Genomic DNA, 19,902 nt, shown 5'->3' with positions numbered 1-19,902 from the left:
CTCTCTCTCTCTCTCTGCCTGCCTCTTTGCCTACTTGTGATCTCTGTCAAATAAATAAATAAAATCTTAAAAAAAAAAAAAAGATTTTATGTATTTATTTGACAGAGAGAATGAGCACAAGCAGAGCAAGGAGAGAGGCAGAGGGAGAAGGAGAAGCAGGCTAAGCAGGGAGCCCAATGCGATTCAGTGCTCGATTTTAGGGCCCTGGGATCATGACCTGAGCTGAAGGTAGATGCTTAACTGACTGAGCCACCCAGGCACCCCTTTTCTTTTTTTAAGTTAGCTCTGTGCCCAACACGGGCTTGATCTCACAGCCCTAAGATCGGGAGTCGCATTCTCTACTGACTGAGCCAGCCAGGTGCCCCTTAACTTTTTAGTGTCTTGACTGTGACAGAGATTCCTTGCACATGAGTGATAGCACTGGTAGGATACAAACATATGAATTTAAGTAAAACAGGACATCTGAATAAGACTGGTACATCGTATCAAAGTCCATTTCCTGGTTGTGATATACTATAGTTTCACAATATACTATATTGTGATATGCTATAGTTTCACAATATACTACCACTGGGGGAAAGTGGACCCAATGTGCAAGGAATCTCTGCATGTTTGCTTAAACTAATGGGAATCTGCAAGTCTCTCGACACAAATTTCCATCAGAAATGAGAAGACCAGCAGCTCCGAAAGCAGGGTCAGGGGAGGACTCGATGCTGTGGCAGGTCGGAGCCAGAACGGCAGCGTGGCTGTGTCCTCAGAGCCGCAGCTGCCGAGCCCTCCGCCCCGGTGCAGCCCACCTCACTTCCCTCATTGTCCCCGCAGCACGTGCCACACATCCGCATCGACGGCTCGACTTCCTCCGCTGACCGCGAGGACCTGTGCCAACAGTTCCAGCTGTTCGAGAAGCACGCTGTGGCCGTGCTGTCCATCACCGCGGCCAACATGGGCCTCACCTTCACCTCAGCTGACCTGGTGGTGTTCGCCGAGCTGTTCTGGAATCCAGGGGTAAGGGACGCAGGGGACTTGAATGCCCCAGGTGCGCAGGCGTGTGGTTGTGGGGCGGAAGGTGCGGGTGTCAGTCGGGGCAGACAGGGTTTCCAGGAGCTGTGCCCAGCACTAGTTTTGTCTTCCATCCGTTTCTGCTTGGCCTCAGAAACGTGTTTCTGCTCCCCACGGGTCAGTCTTGGCCTCAGAAATGTGTTTCTACTTCCCACGGGTCAGTCTTCAAAGAAATGAGGACTCGCACATCTGTTGGCTGGTCATTAGATGTTCATGGCAGTCTCCTAAGTAGTAGGATTATCAACTCCATCTTATGAAGGGAATACTGAAGTTTTAGAAGGCCAGGAGGAATCTCAGGAGGCATCCCTCTGTGAGGAAAAGGGGGCACAATAGCTCGAGTGCACAGCTGTCCCTGAAGAGGAGCCTGTGGCCGCACAGCCGCAGCCCAGGCCTCTGGCCTTCCAGCCTGTGGGTTTGTATTAACCGTCACTGTGAGCTGCTTAGCCGATGTGGCCAGTGGGCAACTGCCCGCCGTGGGGGTTCCACTGGCCTTATCTCCTGAGCAGAGAGCTATGACAGCAGAAATGTCATTGGCCACACAGAGCACTATTTCGTGATGGGTGGACTTCGAGGCTGAAGGCATATATAGTGGAAACAATGCTCTTGGGCCTTCTTATTTATTACAGGGCTTACCGTGTTAAAGAGCCACCCGACCCCTAATCATCCATGACGTCTCCCTCAGTTCTTTAGAAGGTCATGTTTTCTGTCCCAGTGAGAAGAGCGGAGGCGTGCCAGGCTTCTGTCATTTGCCGTCAGCACGGCCTCCTAGCAGAGTCAGCGCTGGCTGTTCGTTCCTCCCGGCACTTAGTGCTGTGCCCACAGCTGGCTGGCTGCAGGTTCTAGTTCCCCCAGAACTTGGGTTTGGTTTGGTTTGGTCCTCTCTTGTGTTCAGTGGCAGCTTGTTCGAACGTAGAGGCTCTCAACCTGCCAACTTGGGGCATGGAGTGAAGTCCTCTGAGGAGGGATGGTGTGCTGGGGGCTGTGTGCTGTGCTAGCTGGAGCCCTTTCAAGGCCTTGGCCCGTACACATCCTGATTCCTGGACCCCGCAGGTACTGCTCCAGGCAGAGGACCGGGTACACCGAATCGGACAGTCGAGCTCCGTGAGCATCCACTACCTCGTGGCAAGAGGCACAGCTGATGACTACCTCTGGTATGGCTGGCCATGGGAGTGGAGCGGGGGTTAACACCAGTGATCAATTTCCCTCACTCCCTAACTGCTTCTGCTCTTGCTGATGTCTTCAGGGCCCCGTGCGGAGGAGCCAGGAGTCATGCCCTTCCCCTTGCATCCGTGAGCATGCTGGGGACCCTTCACAGCATTCACTCCTGGCTTGCCGTGAATGAGGAGGAAGGGGATGTGGCTCCTTTCCCACTGGCCTGAGGCAAGGGGGAGGGGGGAGCCGATGGTGAGGAAACATAGGTGCAGGTTTGCTCATAAGACACTCTTACCTGCCCATGAAAGCATTGCTGAGACACGGTGATGTCCCCCTCTGCCCCTTTATGCCATGTATTGGTACATAAGGCCATCCTACAGGGCTGCTGCTGACGTTTGGGAGAAAGTGGCTCCCTGTGGGCCATGTGCTTCCTTAGCAGACCTGGGCTACAGTGTTCAACAGTAGGGTTCATGTCTGGTACCTAAGCAAAAAGATCTCCAAATGCTCCTTCCCAATCCCATTTACCCCTTCCTGATTCTAAGTTTCTTGATTATCTCATTAGTTTCCACTACTCGCCTGTCTCCAGTTTTATGACTAAGGGGTCTTACCTTTGCCACATGTGTCGGTTTTTCCTACTCCCACATCTTTGGATTTGTGGATTTGTTCACTGGGCCCCAGGTTGAGAATTTTGTTGTAATGAGACATTTATTTTCTCTACATCTTCCAGTAGAAAGAATTTTGAACCTGATTGATTTGAACCCTAACTTGGTTTATAGCCGAGAGGAGGCAAATATTTGAGGTTGGGCCTTGGCGCCTTGAGAGCTGCAAAGAAGTGGAACAGCATGCCTCCGCCCCATAAACACAGGGAGGGGGATTTCCTTTTAATCAGCCCGCTGGCTCTGTGCAGCTTATATTCACTGCGGCTCCTTTGTCCTCAGCAGGCCCCTAATTCAAGAGAAGATTAAAGTTCTGGGTGAGGCCGGACTTTCTGAGACCAATTTTTCAGAAACGACAGAAGCTACTAATTACTTCTACAAGGTAACACCAGCAAATGGCTCCTTGCCCCTGGCTGGGGGGTGGGGGGGGTGGAGCATTAAGTTGTCTGCTCAGCCCTTGGGTCCCTGGAGAGAAGGTGGGGGTCATTCCTATGGATCTCACTCAGCCTCATGCAGAAAAGCGGCTTTACTGCAGCTCGTCTGGAAACCAAAATGTCTTCTTATGGAACTGCCCAGAATCAGAGTCTGAGTGAAATCAGCAAAATCTTTGAGTGACAGGAAGACTAGAATCTGAGGATTTGATCTTTCATTTACAGTGAGGAAGCAACTAAATGCTTCCTTCCAGAAGTAATTATTGAGATAAATAAGACTCAGAAGTCATATATATATATATATATAAATATATAAATATATATGTGTGTGTGTGTGTGTGTATATATATATATATATTTTTTTTTTTTTTAGTTCTTATTTAAGTAACCTTTACACCCAGTGTGGGGCTTGAACTCATGACCCCCAGATCAAAAGTTGCAGGTTCCTCCAGCTGAGCCAGGCACCCCCAGAGATCATATTTTTTTAATGTAGAATATAAATTATCATCCTAGATGTAAAGAGTTAATAAGCTAATTTTGAAACAACCTTATTTTTAAGCTTTTTAGAGAACTCTCTGATTCAGTTTGAATGGTAAATATTTTCACAGAGCCTAGGTTATTATGTGCCCTTTTGAAAGGAAGGAACCTTGTTTTTAAAGGATTCTCAACCTTCTCAATCTCAATAATGAGTTTATTTAGAACTCATTTATTTATACTGCCCTTACCCTCACTCTGAATTAGTTAAGATTTTCTGCCTGAAATACAAGATAATATAAATGCCATTTATCAATACTTATTTTGATTAATAATTATATCTATCTTTTTACCAAAGTGGAGCTGGAAATTTCATCAACTACTAGAAAAAGAAAAGGTTTCCTCTTCGGAGGAGATTAAAGCAAAAGCGGTTATGTCTCGCTGAGACAGCCTGCCTTCCCAGAGGGAAAGTGAAATACTGATCAGATCTTGGACCTTGCTTCCATTAATTATGCATGCTCTGAAAGCACAGTATTGCCACCACCATAATCAAATGCCATAATCAAATGCAGGTTAACACTTATTTTACTTGGGGCAATATTTCCTTAACCTTGTAGTTGTTCAGACAGAGGCTGATGAGGTTAGTTCTTAGAGGAGGATGTGCAGATCACGGGAGGCTGACCTTAATGACCCTTAATACCACTCCTTGTCGGGAAGGCTGGGATCCTGAAAGGCGAGGGAGTGTTGGGTGCAGGTATATTGGGTAATCTGAAGTTCTCACAGGACCACTCCCACAGTCAGATTTCAGGGCCCCGCATCACCAATGCGGGAGGGGGTGGGGGGCCTTCTGTTAAGGAACAGTGAAGAAGTAGAGACCAGCCGGAATGAGACCTGATTGTAAAGGGGCTGAAAAGCCAGGGAAGCTGCTTCTGCATTGATGAGGTCAACACAGGGGTGCTCCAAGACATGACGAGAAAATCCTGTGAAAGGATAGCGAGGGGCAGAAATCAGCCCAGCAGAGACCTGCCAGGGATTGAAATGGGGGTGCACCACTGCAAATCTGTGCAGGTGCCAAGTGTTGAAGCCCGGGGAAACAGTGTGCCTGTGGAACATCATGGAGGAAACAAGACGGGAGAGGCAAACTTGCTGCCCCTTCGACGTGTGAGATAGGCTGTCGGGATGCCCTGGTGATGGCAAGCCAGGGAGAGAACAATGTTGGTAGACCCTCTGTGAAATGCATTCCTTTCCTCTGAGGTCCCAGACCCCTACCTCCTTCTGCTTAGTTCAGATTGACATGTATAACCTCATTTTGCCTGACCATCTTTGGCATTTCCACGTCTGTGTGGGTTTTCCATATGTATGTATATTGATTTTCTCTTGTTTAAAAAAAAAAAAAGTTGGCAGACCATCAAAACTAGGCTTTTTCCAAGAGAGTTGCTGGTTTGAGGATGTAAGATTGAGAGGAGAGATGACTTTGGTTTTTAAACTCCCATTTGTTTAAGGGAACTGGGATGTCAGTGGAAACATTGAAAGCACACCTGGTTTGAAAGATGGTCAGGGTTGGGAATTAACACTTGGGAGAGATCAGCAAAGGGGTGATAATGAGCCCATCGCGTGCTCTGGTTGCAGCCGCTGATCGTGATTTTAGCACTGCACCATGGCCAACAACGCACAGAGGTGGCTGATGGGTCTTTTGATCATTGGCAGATTTTAGATAGTCAGAAACAAAAAAATGGGAATCTAATTCTCCGTATGTCTAGTATGGGTATGTTTTGCCAACCACTCCAAAAATTAGGTGTAAGCCGTGGCTGAGCACACGGGTTTGGCAGTTGAACCCAAGCCCTCGCTGGAGAACGGCTTTGCAGGAAATGAGAGCTTGGGAGCTATTTCAATACCAGTTTGGAAAGCTAGAAGGAAGAAGGCATTTCCAACATGAATTCTAGTTTGAGAGCAGGTTCTTTATTGCTCTCACACCATTTCTCTCCCCCCACCCCTTTTCCTTTACTCCACAGCAGCAGAGAAGAAACAGTGTCAGGCCGTAAGGCCGCTCTGGTCTGTGCTGGCCGTCATGTGGCACCTGATGCCATAAAATGGGCAGCCCCCACCTCCGGGTCTCCTCCCCAGCCTCAGTGGCACAGGGAGAGTCGGTGCTGGAGCCTGCGTGCTAACTTTGTTGTTTTCTTTCTCTGATGAAGGACCCAAAGCAGCAGACGATCTATGACCTCTTCCAGCAGTCCTTTCAGGAAGACGGAAGTGACTTGGAGCTCCTGGAGGCGGCAGAATCCTTTGACCCCGGAAGTGCTTCTGGTGCACCTGGAAGTGATTCTCAGGACCCAGGAGGCACACTGGATGAAATCACGTTGACGGGCAGCCCCGTGAAGAAAAGGAGATTTGAATTTTTTGATAACTTTGACAGCTTTACCTTTCCCCTATAGGAGGGGCAAAAAAAAAAAAAAAGGGCATTTAAAAATCATGGAAATAAAATCAGGTGTTTTGTTTTTAAAGCTTGCACTCCCCTTGACGTTACAGCAGTGCTGGCATCTGTCTCCAGCCCCGCGAGTTACCAGGCCTTCCCTTTCTGATAAGGAAAGGAAACAGTGGCATTTCCTTTCTGGCCTTTCTGTGCGGGTCTGCCGGAGTCTTTACCTTAGCTTTTCTGACTGAGAAACAGAGACAGCCCATTGCAGTAGTGGAATTCATGTTCTTGAAGTAACGTGGGGCTTCCTGTGAAACCCCTGAAATCTGGATTTTTTAAAATGTACTGTTTGAACAAATGTTTGTAGAGCACCTGATAAGTGCCAGGCAGCGTTCTAGGTGCCGGCAGTAATTCCCCCAAAGAGAGCAAGCTCCTACCTTTGCAGAAGTTATATTACGGGGGAAATAATAGTTATACGTCCTTCAAAGAAAAGTAAAGTGAAGGAGGTAAGGGTTTGGAGCAGGAGGTGAGATGCTTTTCTGTCAGTCGTCAGACAGTAGATGTATTTGGCTTCATGAGCGAGGTTATCTCTGTTGGAATGACAACTCTGCTGCTGTAGGGCAGAAAAAACCATAGGTAATACAGAAACAAATGATTATGGCTCTTCTCCAATAAAACTCTGTAATGGACACTGAAATTCGAATTCATGCAATTTTCATGAGTCACGAATTTTTATTTTTTTGATTTATTTCCAACCATTAAAAAATGTAAAAACTGTGCTTTGTCCACGGGCCATACAGAAGCCAGCAGTGGGTAGGACTTGGCCTGCGAAGCATGATTTGCTAACTTCTAGTTTAGAGCAGTACCATCTAGCAGAAATATACCACAAGCCACAGATGTGAATTTAATTTTCTTAGAGTATTTTAAAAAATAAAGGATCAGATTAGTAGTATTTTCTTTAACTCATCTTCAAAACATTGTCAGTTCAACATATAATCACTATTAAAAACTTATCTATTACATTCTCACTTTTTTTTTCGTGCTAAATCTTCAAGACCCAGTGTGTAATTGATGCTAGCAGCACCTTCCAGTGTGGACTAGCCCATTTCAAGTGCTTGTTTCAAGTGCACTTGTGACTGGTGGCTCTTGTGTTGGCCAGCACAGGTTTAGAGAGCAGTGAGAGGTGTGGGGTATCATGTGGGATTATAGGTCATGTAAAGAATCAGATTTAATTTTGAACAAGAAGCCACTGACTGGTTTTGAACAGGGATAGGAGACAATCTGGTTATATTTTAAAAGATCCCTCCAGGGGTGCCGGGGTGGCTCAGTCTGTTAAGTGGCTGACTCTTGATTTCGTCTCAGGCCATGATGTCAGGGTCGTGAGATCGCGCCCATCATTGGGCTCCACTCTGGGCATGGAGTCTGCTTGAGATTCTCCCTCTTCCTCTGCCCCTCCCCCCACTCACACGTGCTCTCTTAAAAAAAGTCTTAAATTAAGGAATGATAGATCCCTCCTATTTGTGTGCAGACAATAGATCGGGAAGGATGGTCAGGGAAAGAGTTTTGAAAGGAGGCTCGTGAACTACTGCAGCTGACCGCAGGGCAACGCTGGGGTGGGGCCCAGCTGAGCAGCAGTGGGAAGGAGGTGAGAAGTGCTTGGGTTGGATACATCGTGATTGTGGAGCTGAACGAACTTGAGATGAGCTGACCGAGAGGCATTTGAGATGGAGGAGTCTCTAGACCTAGGATTTGGCCTGAGCAAAGCTGTAGTGCCATTGACAGATTTAAAAAAAAAGAAAAAAGAAAAAAGATAAGCAAGGACAGCTAGGTTGGGCAGCAAGGCAAAATCAAGGGTTTGGTTATGGACTTGTTGAGTTAGACGGAGACACCCCACCCAGCTTCCCCTTCGAGAAGCTTCCTGTCCAGCTTCAGGGAGCACAAATAGCATATAGCTTCCACCCGGCCACAACCAGCAGTCCAGGGAAAGCCACTTTGTCCGGAGTTACACCCTTCCAGGAGCAGCCTGTGTCAGTGACTGAACAAGGCGGGCACAAAGGCTGGGCCACTTGAACCCTGATGCGGGAAACCTCTCCAGGACCACATTCACGGACAGAGCTGCCCACTGCCCACTGGGCTGTCTGAGGCTCCAGTTTGCCTGCCTCTGCCTGCCCTCCTTCCTCCTCTTCCTTCACAGACATTTTATCTCTGATGAACACCTTGTACCCCACACTCTCTGTGTTTCTGTGGCAAGATCCAAGGGGCTAGGTTATGTAGGCTGTAGGATTTGGGTCTCCTGCAGGAGAAGGTCACCCCTCGAGCTGTGAATTCTACCCTCACTGGCTAGAAATGGTGTTTATAGTCACGGGACTGGATGAGATTGAGCAGGTAAAGTGGCTTTCGGGAGAAAAGCAGATCTAACTGATCCTGGGGCATGCCAACTGTTAGGTTTGGGAAGAGAAAAAGGAGGGCAAACAGCAAAGAAAAAGGAAGAAAACCAAAATGGGTGTCCGGGAGCAGGATATTTAAAAAGTGTTTCAGGGGTGCCTGGGTGGTTCGGTCTGTTAAGTGTCTGCCTTTAGCTCAGGTCTTGATCCCAGTGTCCTGAGATCACATCCCACATCAGGCTTCTTGTTCAGCAGGGAGCCTGCCTCTCGCTCTGCCTGCCTCTCCCCCTGCTTGTGCGTGCACGCTCTCTCTGACAAATAAATAAAATCTTTTTAAAAATGTGTTTCAGAAAGGGAGGAGTTGGCTGCTTTACTTGGTATCGTCAAAAGACGGTGAGCCAGGGTTAAGTGAACGTTTCGAGTTAGCCCAGTTTTCTCGGCAGCAATGCAAGATGTCTAAGTTGTTCCAACATGACTGTGTGCATTTGTTTGTTAGCCTTGGACGGTTTTCACTCTCGTACTGTTTGCTATGTGCCAGGCACCAGGCCAGACACCTTACCCGTGTTGACACCGTGAGCCCCGCCTTGGAGGAAGGTAGTTTGATTTTCACGGTGCCGATGCAGAAACCGAGCCAAGGGGGTCTCAGCCAGGAAGTGGCAGAGCAGGACCTCCAGCCAGGCCACTCCCTGCAGAACCCGCCGGAGGGAGGGTGCACACCTACTACACCAGGAGGCTTGGAATTGCTTTGCTGGGTCTGTGAGCAGTTGACTGTACCGCTGCCTTCCCAAGGGGCCTCAGCCTCCATGCAGCCTCCCAGCTAACTCTGTTCTCACTAGAACGAGACCCTAGAGTGCACCATTTTCTTGTGCCTTTCAGTCCTCTTTCCAGGGCTTCTAGACAGCTCCAATGGAGAGAGAGATCCTTGAGAGCCACCCAGCCCCCTTCACTGCTGCTCAGGGATGGTCAGGCACACCGACATGTCAGTACTGTCCGGTCCGGACTGCCGGGCCATGTCCTGTGGGAGGCTTTGGCCTTGGCAAATAACTGGCTGGCTTCTTGCCTTCCTCAGTCAGACCAGGCATTTGCTTATAGAACTTCTTTTTAATCACTGTATTGATCTACTGCTGGGAGCTTCTCTGCAGGGTCAGAGCTCCTCAGGAAATCCAGCCTGAACACCTACGTCTGAGGACCATGAGTTACTGCTCCTGTCTTTCTGCAAAGGACTGTGGAGATTATTAGCAGCTGAGCCTGCTTTCCGCCAGCTTATCCTGCGCTGAGAAGCTCTGCTGTGGTATCAGATCTCCACAGATAATTAGGCCTTCCATTTCCTCTATCACCTCCTGAAACAAGAATGACCCAGTGTTACCTAGAAAAAAAAAAAATCTTGAGTCACGGGCCTGAGAGAGAATGCTTGTCTGGGCCCTCCCCTCGGCCACCTGAAGTGGTCTTACACTATCTTACCACCTCCAGCTCTCTATTTTGTTTTTAAATTTTGTTAGCTGTACCAGTTTGTTTATATTAGTGACTATGACTTGTTGGAAGCTTCCAAAGGACAAGTAATGGGTCTCTCTAAAGTTTAACATTGTTCCAAGTGGCCCCTTAGAATAAATATTTGTCTAAGAGTAATTAAGAGCAATGACTGCTGTGTCATCAAATAGATTGTCCTAAGTTCCCTTAGGAGCAGGTGTTCTGGAAAGCCAACTTCATCACTTCACGGTTGCTGCCCTTGGAGTCCGTAATCAATCTGCCACGGACACAGCGGTCAGTGTAGATCTGGGGAAGGAAACAGACGATCCTGCCCTGGGTGGCCTGCTGGGCGGTGGCCCAATGGGGACAAAATCTGCAAAGAAGAAATGCTAACATCCTACCTCAACGTTGCTCACGAGGTTTTTGCAGTGATTTTTTTGCAGCCTTGGTGGCTCATTGATGGAAACAACATGGTCCCATCATTAGGGAGAAGCCTGTGGAATGAGTTAAGGCCCAGGAAGCAGAAAGATTCTGGATCACAGTTAGATGCTGAGTTACAGGAAGGAGGATTTCTTCCTCCCCTGCCTCAGAGCCTAGCTACAGCCTCTGCTCTCTGTCCTGACATCACACGGCTTGAGGAGCATTACAAAGCCCTCTTCTGTAAGTCTGTGGATGTCTCCAGAGACTCGTCTGCTGCTCACTCAAAGAAGATTGGGTGCAGCTTTCTCATGAGATCTGCTGGAGTTTGGTCAAGTTCTTTAAGGTCTCGGAGAATGAGATCACAGCATCTCATTCCTTATTTTTATTAGGAGTTCCTCTTTACTCTAGAGCTCTGGTTAGTCTACAATGGGTATGCTTCAGAAATACAGTGAAAGGTACAGGTGTTTTTGAGACATATATATATCTAACGTTGCTTGGGAGCATTGGTGATAATCATTAAATGAATAAATCTCTGCTTTATTCACCTTGGGGCCTGCCACAAGGTGTCGGATCAATGCCTGCCCTTGGGAGGGTTTGCCCTTGGTCCTTGCAACTTGGTGTCCATGTGTGAAACCGCTATTCCACTGGAGTCTTTGTAAATATGGTCTGTTGAGCCTCCGTCAGAAGCTTCTAGCTAGACCTCAGTCACTGCTGCTCTAGAGAAAGACTCGCCATCTCTGAGATGTCCTTGAGGTCCCCCAAAGCATATTTATTTATACCATGAAGCCTGTATATTCTAAGTTATACGATGCTGAATGTACCTCTAGAATTTATTGAGAACCATCCAGCCATTTCTGTGTGATTCAGAAAAGACACTTGGACTTATTTGTAGAGAGTGAATGCCTTTGGGTTTAAGTAAAGATTTCTGCAGTCATTCTTTTCCTCCTTTACTTCACAGCTCAGTCCAAACACATACCTGCCACCATCCACTGGGGTTCCTGGAAATGTCAGTTCTAATGAAGAAAATCTGGGCCTATCTCATCCCACTTCCTGTCCCTGCGATTAGGTGGCCTCTTAAAGGGTTTTAGGAAAGGTCCCCGAGGCCTACCAGAGCTGGATCTGCCTACCCTCACCAAGGTCATTATTCTCCGAATGACCCTGGTTAATTTCTGCCTCTGGGGTTGTCATCAGGAAGACTGCTAGAGGGAGCAAGTGATCCTGTAAGGCTTGATCCATTTGTACTCGAATTAATGGTGTCTTTTCCTTCTTGGCTTCCCACAAGCCTTTTTCTAGGTTGGAAAGAAACAGAGCTGGAGGCACCGTCCCCTCACTGCTGACTCCTGGGTTTTGCCTTGCCTTTGCATTCTTGTCTATTGGAATCTTGATGCTTTTCTTTTTCTTCTTCTTCTTCTTTTTTTTTTTTTTTAAGATTTTATTTATTAGAGAGAGAGAAAGAGAACAAGAGTGCATAAGCATGCACTCTTGGGGAGGAGGGGGAGAGGGAGAGGGGGAGGGGCAGAGGGAGAAGCTGACTCCCCTCTGATCACAGAAACCCTGGGGTCCTGAACCTCAGAAGGCAGACGCTTAACCAGCTGAGCCACCCCGGAACCTTGATGCTTTCTGAAGCTCTTTGTAGGTGAAATTTAAGCTGCAAAAGGGATGAAGAGAATTCCAACCTTACTTCCTGCCCTATCCTCTCACGTCTTACCACGTGTAGGATTACAAGGTTTAAAAAAAAATGGTGCAGAAGCTTAAAGAGATTTTGTTGGAGCACTCTCTCATACCTGCAGTTTTGGTTTTGTCTTTTCCTGTGAGGTCCCGGGGAAGGAAATGGATTCCTAAACATAGCAGAAAACATCGAGAAGCCTGTGAGTCACAGTGTTCGGGATATTATGACAGCCAACAGTTATTTGATTTTGCAACACCCTCTGCCCACCCCCCCACCTCAACCCATTCATCTGACTTATGGAGTGCCAGGCTCTCCTCCTCTTTGTTTTTAACTCCCCTTTTCTAGGATGAAATATCATACATAAAAGAATTCATAAAACAAACTTACAGCTTAATGAAATATTACAGAATAAACAGTCATGTAAATCATAACCCCCAAAGTTGTGAATATATGCTCTAGAAGCTTTATTGTTTTGCTCTTCATGTTTAGAACTGTAGTTCCAATTGCAGTTTATTTTTGTACATGGAGGTAAGGTCAAGGTTAATTTTTCCCCATGTGAATATGCCATTTCTCAGCATCACTTATTGAAAAGACTGTCCCTTCATCTAGGGCTCTGCAGTGCTTTCTTTTCACTATTATAAATTTGATGTAAAATTTAACTAATTGGAACATCTGGGTGGCAGAGTCCATTAAGCGGTTAAGCGTCCGACTCTTGATTTTGGCCCAGGTTATGATCTCAGTGTCGTGGGATGGAGCTCCGCATCAGTCTCTGTGCTCAGGGTGGAGTCCCTTGTCCCGCTCCCTCTCCCTTTGCCCCTCCTCCCACTCATGCTCTCTCTCAAATATATAAATAAATAAAATCTTAAAACAATAATAAAAATGAGAAGTGAAATGTAATAAATGAAATAATAAATAACATAAAATAAATAAAATAATAAAAATGAAAAAATTAAAAATTAAAATGTATAAGTAAGAAAATGAAAGCCCTGCATTCTCATCCCTTGTACTCCTAGCCCTGCTTCTTACAGGTAATAACTAATATAGATAATTTAGGACAGAGCCATTGGTCATTTATTCCCAATGCATATAAATACATACATATACATAGAATTATTTCTTCGAAAATGGAATGAAACTCTTCATATTAGAAATGGCTCATTTCATAAGTCAATCGGAGAAAGACAACTATCATATGATCTCTTTGATGTGAGGAAGTGGAGATGAAATGCGGGGGGGTGGGGGGGAGGTAGGAAAAGAAAAAATGAAAAGATGGAATCGGGAGGGAGACAAACCATAAAAGACTCAATCTCAAAAAACAGACTGAGGGTTGCTGGGGGGAGGGGGACAGGAGAGGGTGGTGGGGAGGGTATGTGCTATGATGAGTGCTGTGAAATGTGTAAACCTGGCGATTCACAGACCTGTACTCCTGGGGATAAAAATACATTATATGTTTATTAAAAAAAAAAGAAATGGCTCATTTCACATAATATATTTGGTCATTGTTTCATATTGATTCACCTTTTATCTATTTTAAGAGTTACCAAGTAACACCCATTCTAATGGGTACATTACCTGTGAAATGCCCATTAAAACAAAAGCAAACAATGAGAATGATGAATTTAAAGTAAATTTGTGGAGAGAAGAGAAGAAGGAATGAATCCACATACTGAATTCTTTTCAGACACCTGATTATTTCTAGGTGTTTAGGACTTGGCCTCAGCAGGGCTCCTCTTCCCCTAGCTGAGTCTACTGCCCCTTGTGGAGGCAGCCTACAGTGCTCTTAACATTGTGTGCAGACTTCACTCTTCTTGCCCCTGGCCACCAGGCCCTTCAGCGAAGGACAAGCAAGAGCTCTTTGGGCACAAAGCGAAGGAACAGCATGCAGCCTGGGGCTCCCGGATAAACCCTTTTGTTCTCCAGCATGAGATCAATTGTGAGTGACGTTTGCCCCTCAGATTTCCTTCAAGAATCAAATGTTCCATATGCCCCAAAGACAACTGGTTGGCTCAACAGCTAAAAGAACTCACCCCTAGAGACAACTTTTAACTTATCTTTTTAAGGGGAAAAGTGAATTTTGTGACTCAGCAGAGATTTTTACTAAGATTTTATGGGTACATATTACAGTTCATCTGTACACCTGATGGTCCTCTAATGGGGTTGGGGATTTATTAGCCCACAGATAAGACAAATTGAGAGACTTTGTCCACAGTTCTCTGAAGCCACTTAGAGCTGATTTCATGAGAGTGCTATTTGCACATCCTCAAGCTCACTATTTAAAGAAAATTGTTCAGTTTTGAGAAAATTGCTCTGAGCATGAACAATTTCCTCCTATTATGGAGTGTCTCATTTTCAGGCACTCTACTGCATTCTTACTCATGCATTCTACCTTTTCTTGCTCTTTCTCAGACCCCCTGAAGGGAAGAGATGTAGGAGGTTACACAGGAGATGGGAGGGGGAGGAGGTGGTCAATTTCCTAAATGATGATCTGAACTGGGCTGGGAGCCAGCCCAGGAGAGCTCACCTCAGAGAGTGCAAGCTGGCCATGCTTACACACTCACCCAGGGCAGGTGAACCCCACTTCTGCTCAACCTGCACATGCAGACTGGAACAGGAGGACCTTTGGAGTGCTTGTTTCTCAACTCTTCTTCCACCAATCCCATTTGTTTGCACCGGTAGGAATATATTTTGCTTTGATTTGTAGTTTTCTAGAAGCAGGGCATAATTTGGGTGGTGAGGCATCCAGAAATCAACCCCAATATGCAGTGTATTTCTCTCCTGAGGGAGGAGAGACTTACTCTGTCCGTCCCTTGCCATTCTTCACCCTAAAGGAGCAGAGGGTACTTAGAGGCTGTGGTGGAACTGGGAGATTTTGAGCACATCCTGTACCCCCACTGGGGAGATGTGTTTGCACAGTTGCTGTGGTGTGTAAAACAAGGTGCTTGCTGTGTCTCCAGTCATCATTCTTCTTGATGTAGTTTTCAACTAGAGGTTAATGTTTTCAGTATGTACAGGCAAGAATGTTAATGCCAAGAAATACAATATATAATTTAATTGGTGAAAATGTGTGTTTATTTAATTAGAACATAAAAATAATCTCCCCAAGTCAGTGCATGAAGCATTTTTTAAAGAAGGGATGTAGTTATTATATTTTAAAAGATGTGCCTTTGTATATTATACTAGTTTTTTCTGCTTTTGTATTTGAAATTTTCTGTAATGTTTTTAAAATGTACTGTGGGGATTAACATCAACAGCTTCATCACTGGACGTTTTTCGTTTGAGTATTTACGTGTTAATTTTAATGTGTACTCGGAAAACACTCACATAGGACATACGCCCTGGATTCCATAGATAGTTCTGGTTTAGGACGAAGCTTCATTTCGTTAAATTTTCTAAAAAAGTCACTCAGTTTTTAAATAAATGATAAAACAGTCAATCCTGGTATGGCAAAAACTGAAAATGCAATGTTCGAGGGACTGGAGTTTGAGAAATACCGGTCTAATATTACCAGAAGCCAGTTAATTAAGTAACAAACTGATCTCCTTCCATACCTAGCAATAAACTTATGATAAATCATTTTATTTCTATTTAGCCTGCTTAAACAATAAACATTTTCAATACAGAAAACAAAAAAACCTCATTCCCCACGGAAGGCCGCAGGGAGGAAGAGACCTCCGGACCATAGAGTTCAGTTCCTAGCAGGGCCTCCCATTCGCCACATCCGCCCGTTCGCCTAAAACTGCGCTTGCGCACTGAGTCTCTTCCTTTCGGGGCTCAGACCTAGTTTGAGGCGACATGGTGAGTGTTGGTAGCGGTGAGGCCTAGCGGTCTATCCGCCCGCATCTGACCTTTTCTTGCTATCTTTGCACCCACCCGGCGTCTACTCGCCGGCCCTGTCCCGCGCCGTCCTCGGCCTTCGTGCCATGACCGCTCCTCTCGGGCACAGACCGGGGCGGAAGGACGGGGGGAGCCTCGGTGGCGCCTGGCCGATCCGGGCGGGTGAAACAGGGTGCTGTCGGAGCCCAGGGCCCGCCCTGGCCTCAGATTTTGCCAGGATGGAATGAGGGGGACCTAGGACCCGGCAGCGGCTGCGTGATTGGAGGAATGGCGTTTGGGGCGGGGAGTGGGTGGCAGAGGCCCTGTCAGCGGGTCCCAGTATCGCTGGTTTCTCTCTTGGCTCTTAACAGGCTAAACGCACCAAGAAGGTCGGAATCGTGGGCAAATACGGGACCCGTTATGGTGCCTCCCTCAGGAAGATGGTGAAGAAGATTGAGATAAGCCAGCACGCCAAGTACACTTGCTCCTTCTGTGGCAAAGTAAGATGGTGGGGGGGGGGCGGGGTGGTCAGAGGGAGGGGAGGCTTTTCGGCACGTGAGCCGGCTCCTGAGGGAAGTTTGTGGATAGTGTGCTGGGTTGGTGGTAGCTGGATTTGGTGGACTGCTTCCCGTTTACACTTGGGGACTGAAGGGTCCCACGTTGGACAAGGAGCCCCAGCCTAAGCCAGGCCCGCTTTGTGGGAGATGACTCTTGTCAGTTCTGTCTCCTGGTGTTGCTAGGGAGCTCCGTGTAACGTCTGTATGTCTGCGGTGTGCCGAGTACTGTCGGTGGGGGTGTCTTTGACATTCCTGGCAGTGTGGCATCGTGATGAATGCCTGTTTTGCATTAGAGAACGTAGGGTACTAGGAACACATAGAACCTCATAAAACACACCCATTTTCTTTCTTTTTTTTAAGGATTTTTTTTTTATTAGATCAGGAGCAGGGGGAGAGGGAGACGCAGGCCCCCTGCTGAGCAGGGATCCTGAGCCTCCATCGCAGGACCCTAGGGTCATGACCTGAGCCAACCAAGTGCCCCCAAAATACACCCACTTTCTAGTGCAGTTTAGACTATTGGATGTTGCTGAAGTAAAGGCTTTTATTGATTCATAGGGAAAATTGATTGTCTTTTGCAGACCAAGATGAAAAGACGAGCTGTGGGGATCTGGCATTGTGGCTCCTGCATGAAAACCGTCGCTGGTGGCGCCTGGACCTACAAGTGAGTCCCTTTTCTTTGTGACCTTTGAAGTGTGTGGATCACCTCAGAATTCCAGGTTTGACGCTGGACGGGCTAGTTTTAACTCCTCACAAGACTGAGGCAACAAGAATACTTTTGTTTTTTTTTCATGACTCATTGAGAGTATGGTTTATGTTCAGTGTTCAATGAAAAGAAACAAAACCACTGAAATAGAAAAGTCTGACAGGACTTGAGAATTTCATAGAATTGTAAGGGTCACCACTGTGAGCACAATGATACCGTACGGGTCCTTTAGTGGGACTGAATCTGTATTGAGCTTCGATTTGTATTGCAAGCTGATTTTATAAAAATGAGGTCAGTTAGCTTGTTACTGTATATGGGAACTTAAGGCCACCTGGACCATTACACTTTTGTTGTTCTAAACAGTACTGGCTGGACCTCAGCAGCTTTGTGACCCTGACAAGTGCCAGATGATGGTGCTGAGATAAATGTACCTGTGCTGGTTATTGATTGAGTGGACTCTTGAGTTAATCCATTTCTGGAAATGAAAGCCACCTTGAAGATCTCTAATTTTGGAATTCGTCGCTGATCTTAAAGGCTGAAGTGTTCTTTAGCCAGTATCTAGATGTGTGCTGTGTAGTACTCTAGCCTCCCATATATAAAATGATAAGGCTAGTGTGGTTGAAGAGTTGAAATTTTAATTTTAGTTGATTTAAAACTGCAGCAGTGTAAAATATTGGGAAGTGTTGAAATGATCATTTTTATATATGTGTGTCTTGTGTGAGTTTACGAGGTCAAAAAAGCAAATGAAACCTAGTTTTCTCTTGGTTGTGATGATAAAATGAACTAGCATTCCTGTACCCACCCTATGTGATGGTTATGGGTTTTCCAGGTACAGTTCCAGAATCTTTTGGTATAACTTTTTGTAGTCATTTTCATAGCTTTCTTCCCAAAATATACTCGAGTCTGTTCTTTAGATACTGTTTTCTTGATATCTCTCACTTAAGATACCATATTAGAATTTATTAGTTTCTTCTGATGTTCTGTCCATTCCTTTCTATGAGTTTAGGTCAGCCTCCTGGAACCATTCATTCCTCCCTGTTCCTCCCTGTTATTTTTTTTTAATGCTGCATGATTAAATGCATGAGATTGCCCAATTCTGCAAAACCCTGAAGATACAACTCTTAGTTGCTGAAAGATACCATCATTAAGATTGTAATGTAAAAAAAGAGGCAGGATTTACTCATTTGTCATTTCACATGTTAGTGTAGCTAATTATGTTGGATCCAACTTTGTTTTTCTTTCCAGCACCACTTCTGCTGTCACAGTAAAGTCTGCCATCAGAAGACTGAAGGAGTTGAAAGACCAGTAGACGCGCCGCCATTTGAAACATTGCTAGCCTATAATAAATGGGTTAATTTATGTAACAAAATTATTTTGCCTTGTTAAATTTATTAATTAGATCTTTCAATGTATGTTGCATTAATTTTGCGTTCTCAGAGAACTTGGAAATTAAAAATCCTTCTAATTTTTGTTGGAAAAGTGTACTGAATTGGGTTATCCTAATACAGCTTTTTTTTCCCCCATGTAGTCAAATGTTAGATGACATAGGAATATAAGTCTTAGAGGTTGGGTATGTGTCTTTGCTCTCTGTAGGTGTATCCTTGCCATTTCAACTTCTTTGGGATATAGTAGTTCAAATTTTGAGGACTTTTGTTTTTAGGTCATGGTTAATTTTTTTATTTCTAAAGATAGGATGACATACACTGCTTCTTAACTTAATGGGTGTTTTGCGTGACCACATGTTTTATTAGCATCTTGAGAAAACAGTATGAAACAATTAGAATTTTTAGGACAAATTTTGCAAATATCTATGCCATTCTCCCATTTTTCAGTTTGCAAAGGATGGACAGGACTGAATACTCAGCCTGATACAGGTGGTCAGTTACACTAATAAACATGAAGAATGAGGGAGGAATTTGAGTTGTGAATAGTTAATGATGATGATTAACTTTTTTTCACCTTTATTCAGTCCATCACTTAATTCTCTGCCTGTTTTCCTGGTTCGCCTTTTCTCAACCTTGTCTAAGCTACCCTCTCTGGTAAGGAGTCCTTAGGAACCTCCTAACAGTCTGTCAGTACTCCAAAAACAGTAATTCCTTAGGAATGTAAATCTGATAAGATGAAAACATGGATTTCCTTTGCCCTTAGGATGGAGTAAAAACCTTTGTGGCTCTTCATGGGCTGCGCTTCTCTTTTATAACTCTTTGGCCCATTATTAGCTCTTAAGTTCTCTGTAACATCTATTTACAGATTTTTTTACCTTTACTTCCACATTGGCTCTGGCACAAACATTGCCTCAGGGTAATGCTCTGTGTCAAGCCCTTATTAGACCCGTAGCTATAATTCTAGGTTTGTGTTAATTGTTACCCCCAACAGTTTTGTTCATTAATGCATCCCCAGTACGTAATATAATTCCTTGCACATAGTAGCCTTAAGTATTTGATGAGTAAATGTGTGGCTCTCATTTTTGTGGCAAAATGGCACCTGTAAACAGTGTGATTTTGTACTGTGAAACCAGTGAGTTCCGTGAGTCAGTAGGAATAAGGATTGACAAATCAGGATTTTCAGACTTCCTGGAAATGTTTGACACAGGTCTTCAGAATCCCCAGATTTTGCATTAGCATAGGGAGTTAAATAAACATTAGGAACCTGGGGATAGCAGGTACCAGCTTAGCCAAACTGCCTCCATAGTTAAGTGGTC

General features: G+C 45.5%; 2 protein-coding genes across 5 annotated transcripts in view; both read left to right on the top strand.

Annotated features, from left to right (window-relative positions):
* SMARCAL1 (SNF2 related chromatin remodeling annealing helicase 1) overlaps positions 1–7,968 on the top strand; it is a 62,041-nt gene extending 54,073 nt beyond the window's left edge. For 2 of the 4 annotated variants that reach the window (XM_080798262.1, XM_080798263.1), the window contains 4 exons: positions 823–1,005; positions 2,110–2,210; positions 3,153–3,249; positions 5,968–7,968. In XM_080798262.1, coding sequence (XP_080654388.1) covers positions 823–1,005; positions 2,110–2,210; positions 3,153–3,249; positions 5,968–6,207 — 621 coding nt within the window. In that variant the 3' untranslated portion in view covers positions 6,208–7,968. Of the gene's footprint in view, positions 1–822; positions 1,006–2,109; positions 2,211–3,149; positions 3,250–5,967 lie in introns of all 4 variants that reach the window. The other 2 variants (XM_080798260.1, XM_080798261.1) reach the window with 1 other exon arrangement.
* Positions 7,969–15,872: 7,904 nt separating this feature from the next.
* On the top strand, positions 15,873–18,680 carry RPL37A (ribosomal protein L37a). Its single transcript, XM_080798752.1, has 4 exons — positions 15,873–15,923; positions 16,313–16,441; positions 17,077–17,159; positions 18,447–18,680. The coding sequence occupies exons 1-4, from the start codon at positions 15,921–15,923 to the stop codon at positions 18,508–18,510; spliced, it is 279 nt and encodes a 92-aa protein (XP_080654878.1). The 5' UTR covers positions 15,873–15,920; the 3' UTR covers positions 18,511–18,680.
* The last annotated feature ends 1,222 nt before the right edge of the window (positions 18,681–19,902 follow it).

Source organism: Martes martes, assembly GCF_963455335.1.
Source record: "Martes martes genome assembly, chromosome: 3".
NCBI classification, from domain to species: domain Eukaryota; kingdom Metazoa; phylum Chordata; class Mammalia; order Carnivora; family Mustelidae; genus Martes; species Martes martes.
Note: the sequence above shows the minus strand (reverse complement) of the source record. Positions and strands in the feature narration are given on the sequence as shown.

What these genes read in the sequence shown, in the direction of transcription:
- RPL37A (XM_080798752.1), top strand. An exon ending in CTTGCTCCTTCTGTGGCAAA is followed by an intron (nt 16,442 to 17,076) that starts GTAAGATGGTGG and finishes TGTCTTTTGCAG; the next exon opens with ACCAAGATGAAAAGACGAGC. An exon ending in GGTGGCGCCTGGACCTACAA is followed by an intron (nt 17,160 to 18,446) that starts GTGAGTCCCTTT and finishes TTTTCTTTCCAG; the next exon opens with CACCACTTCTGCTGTCACAG.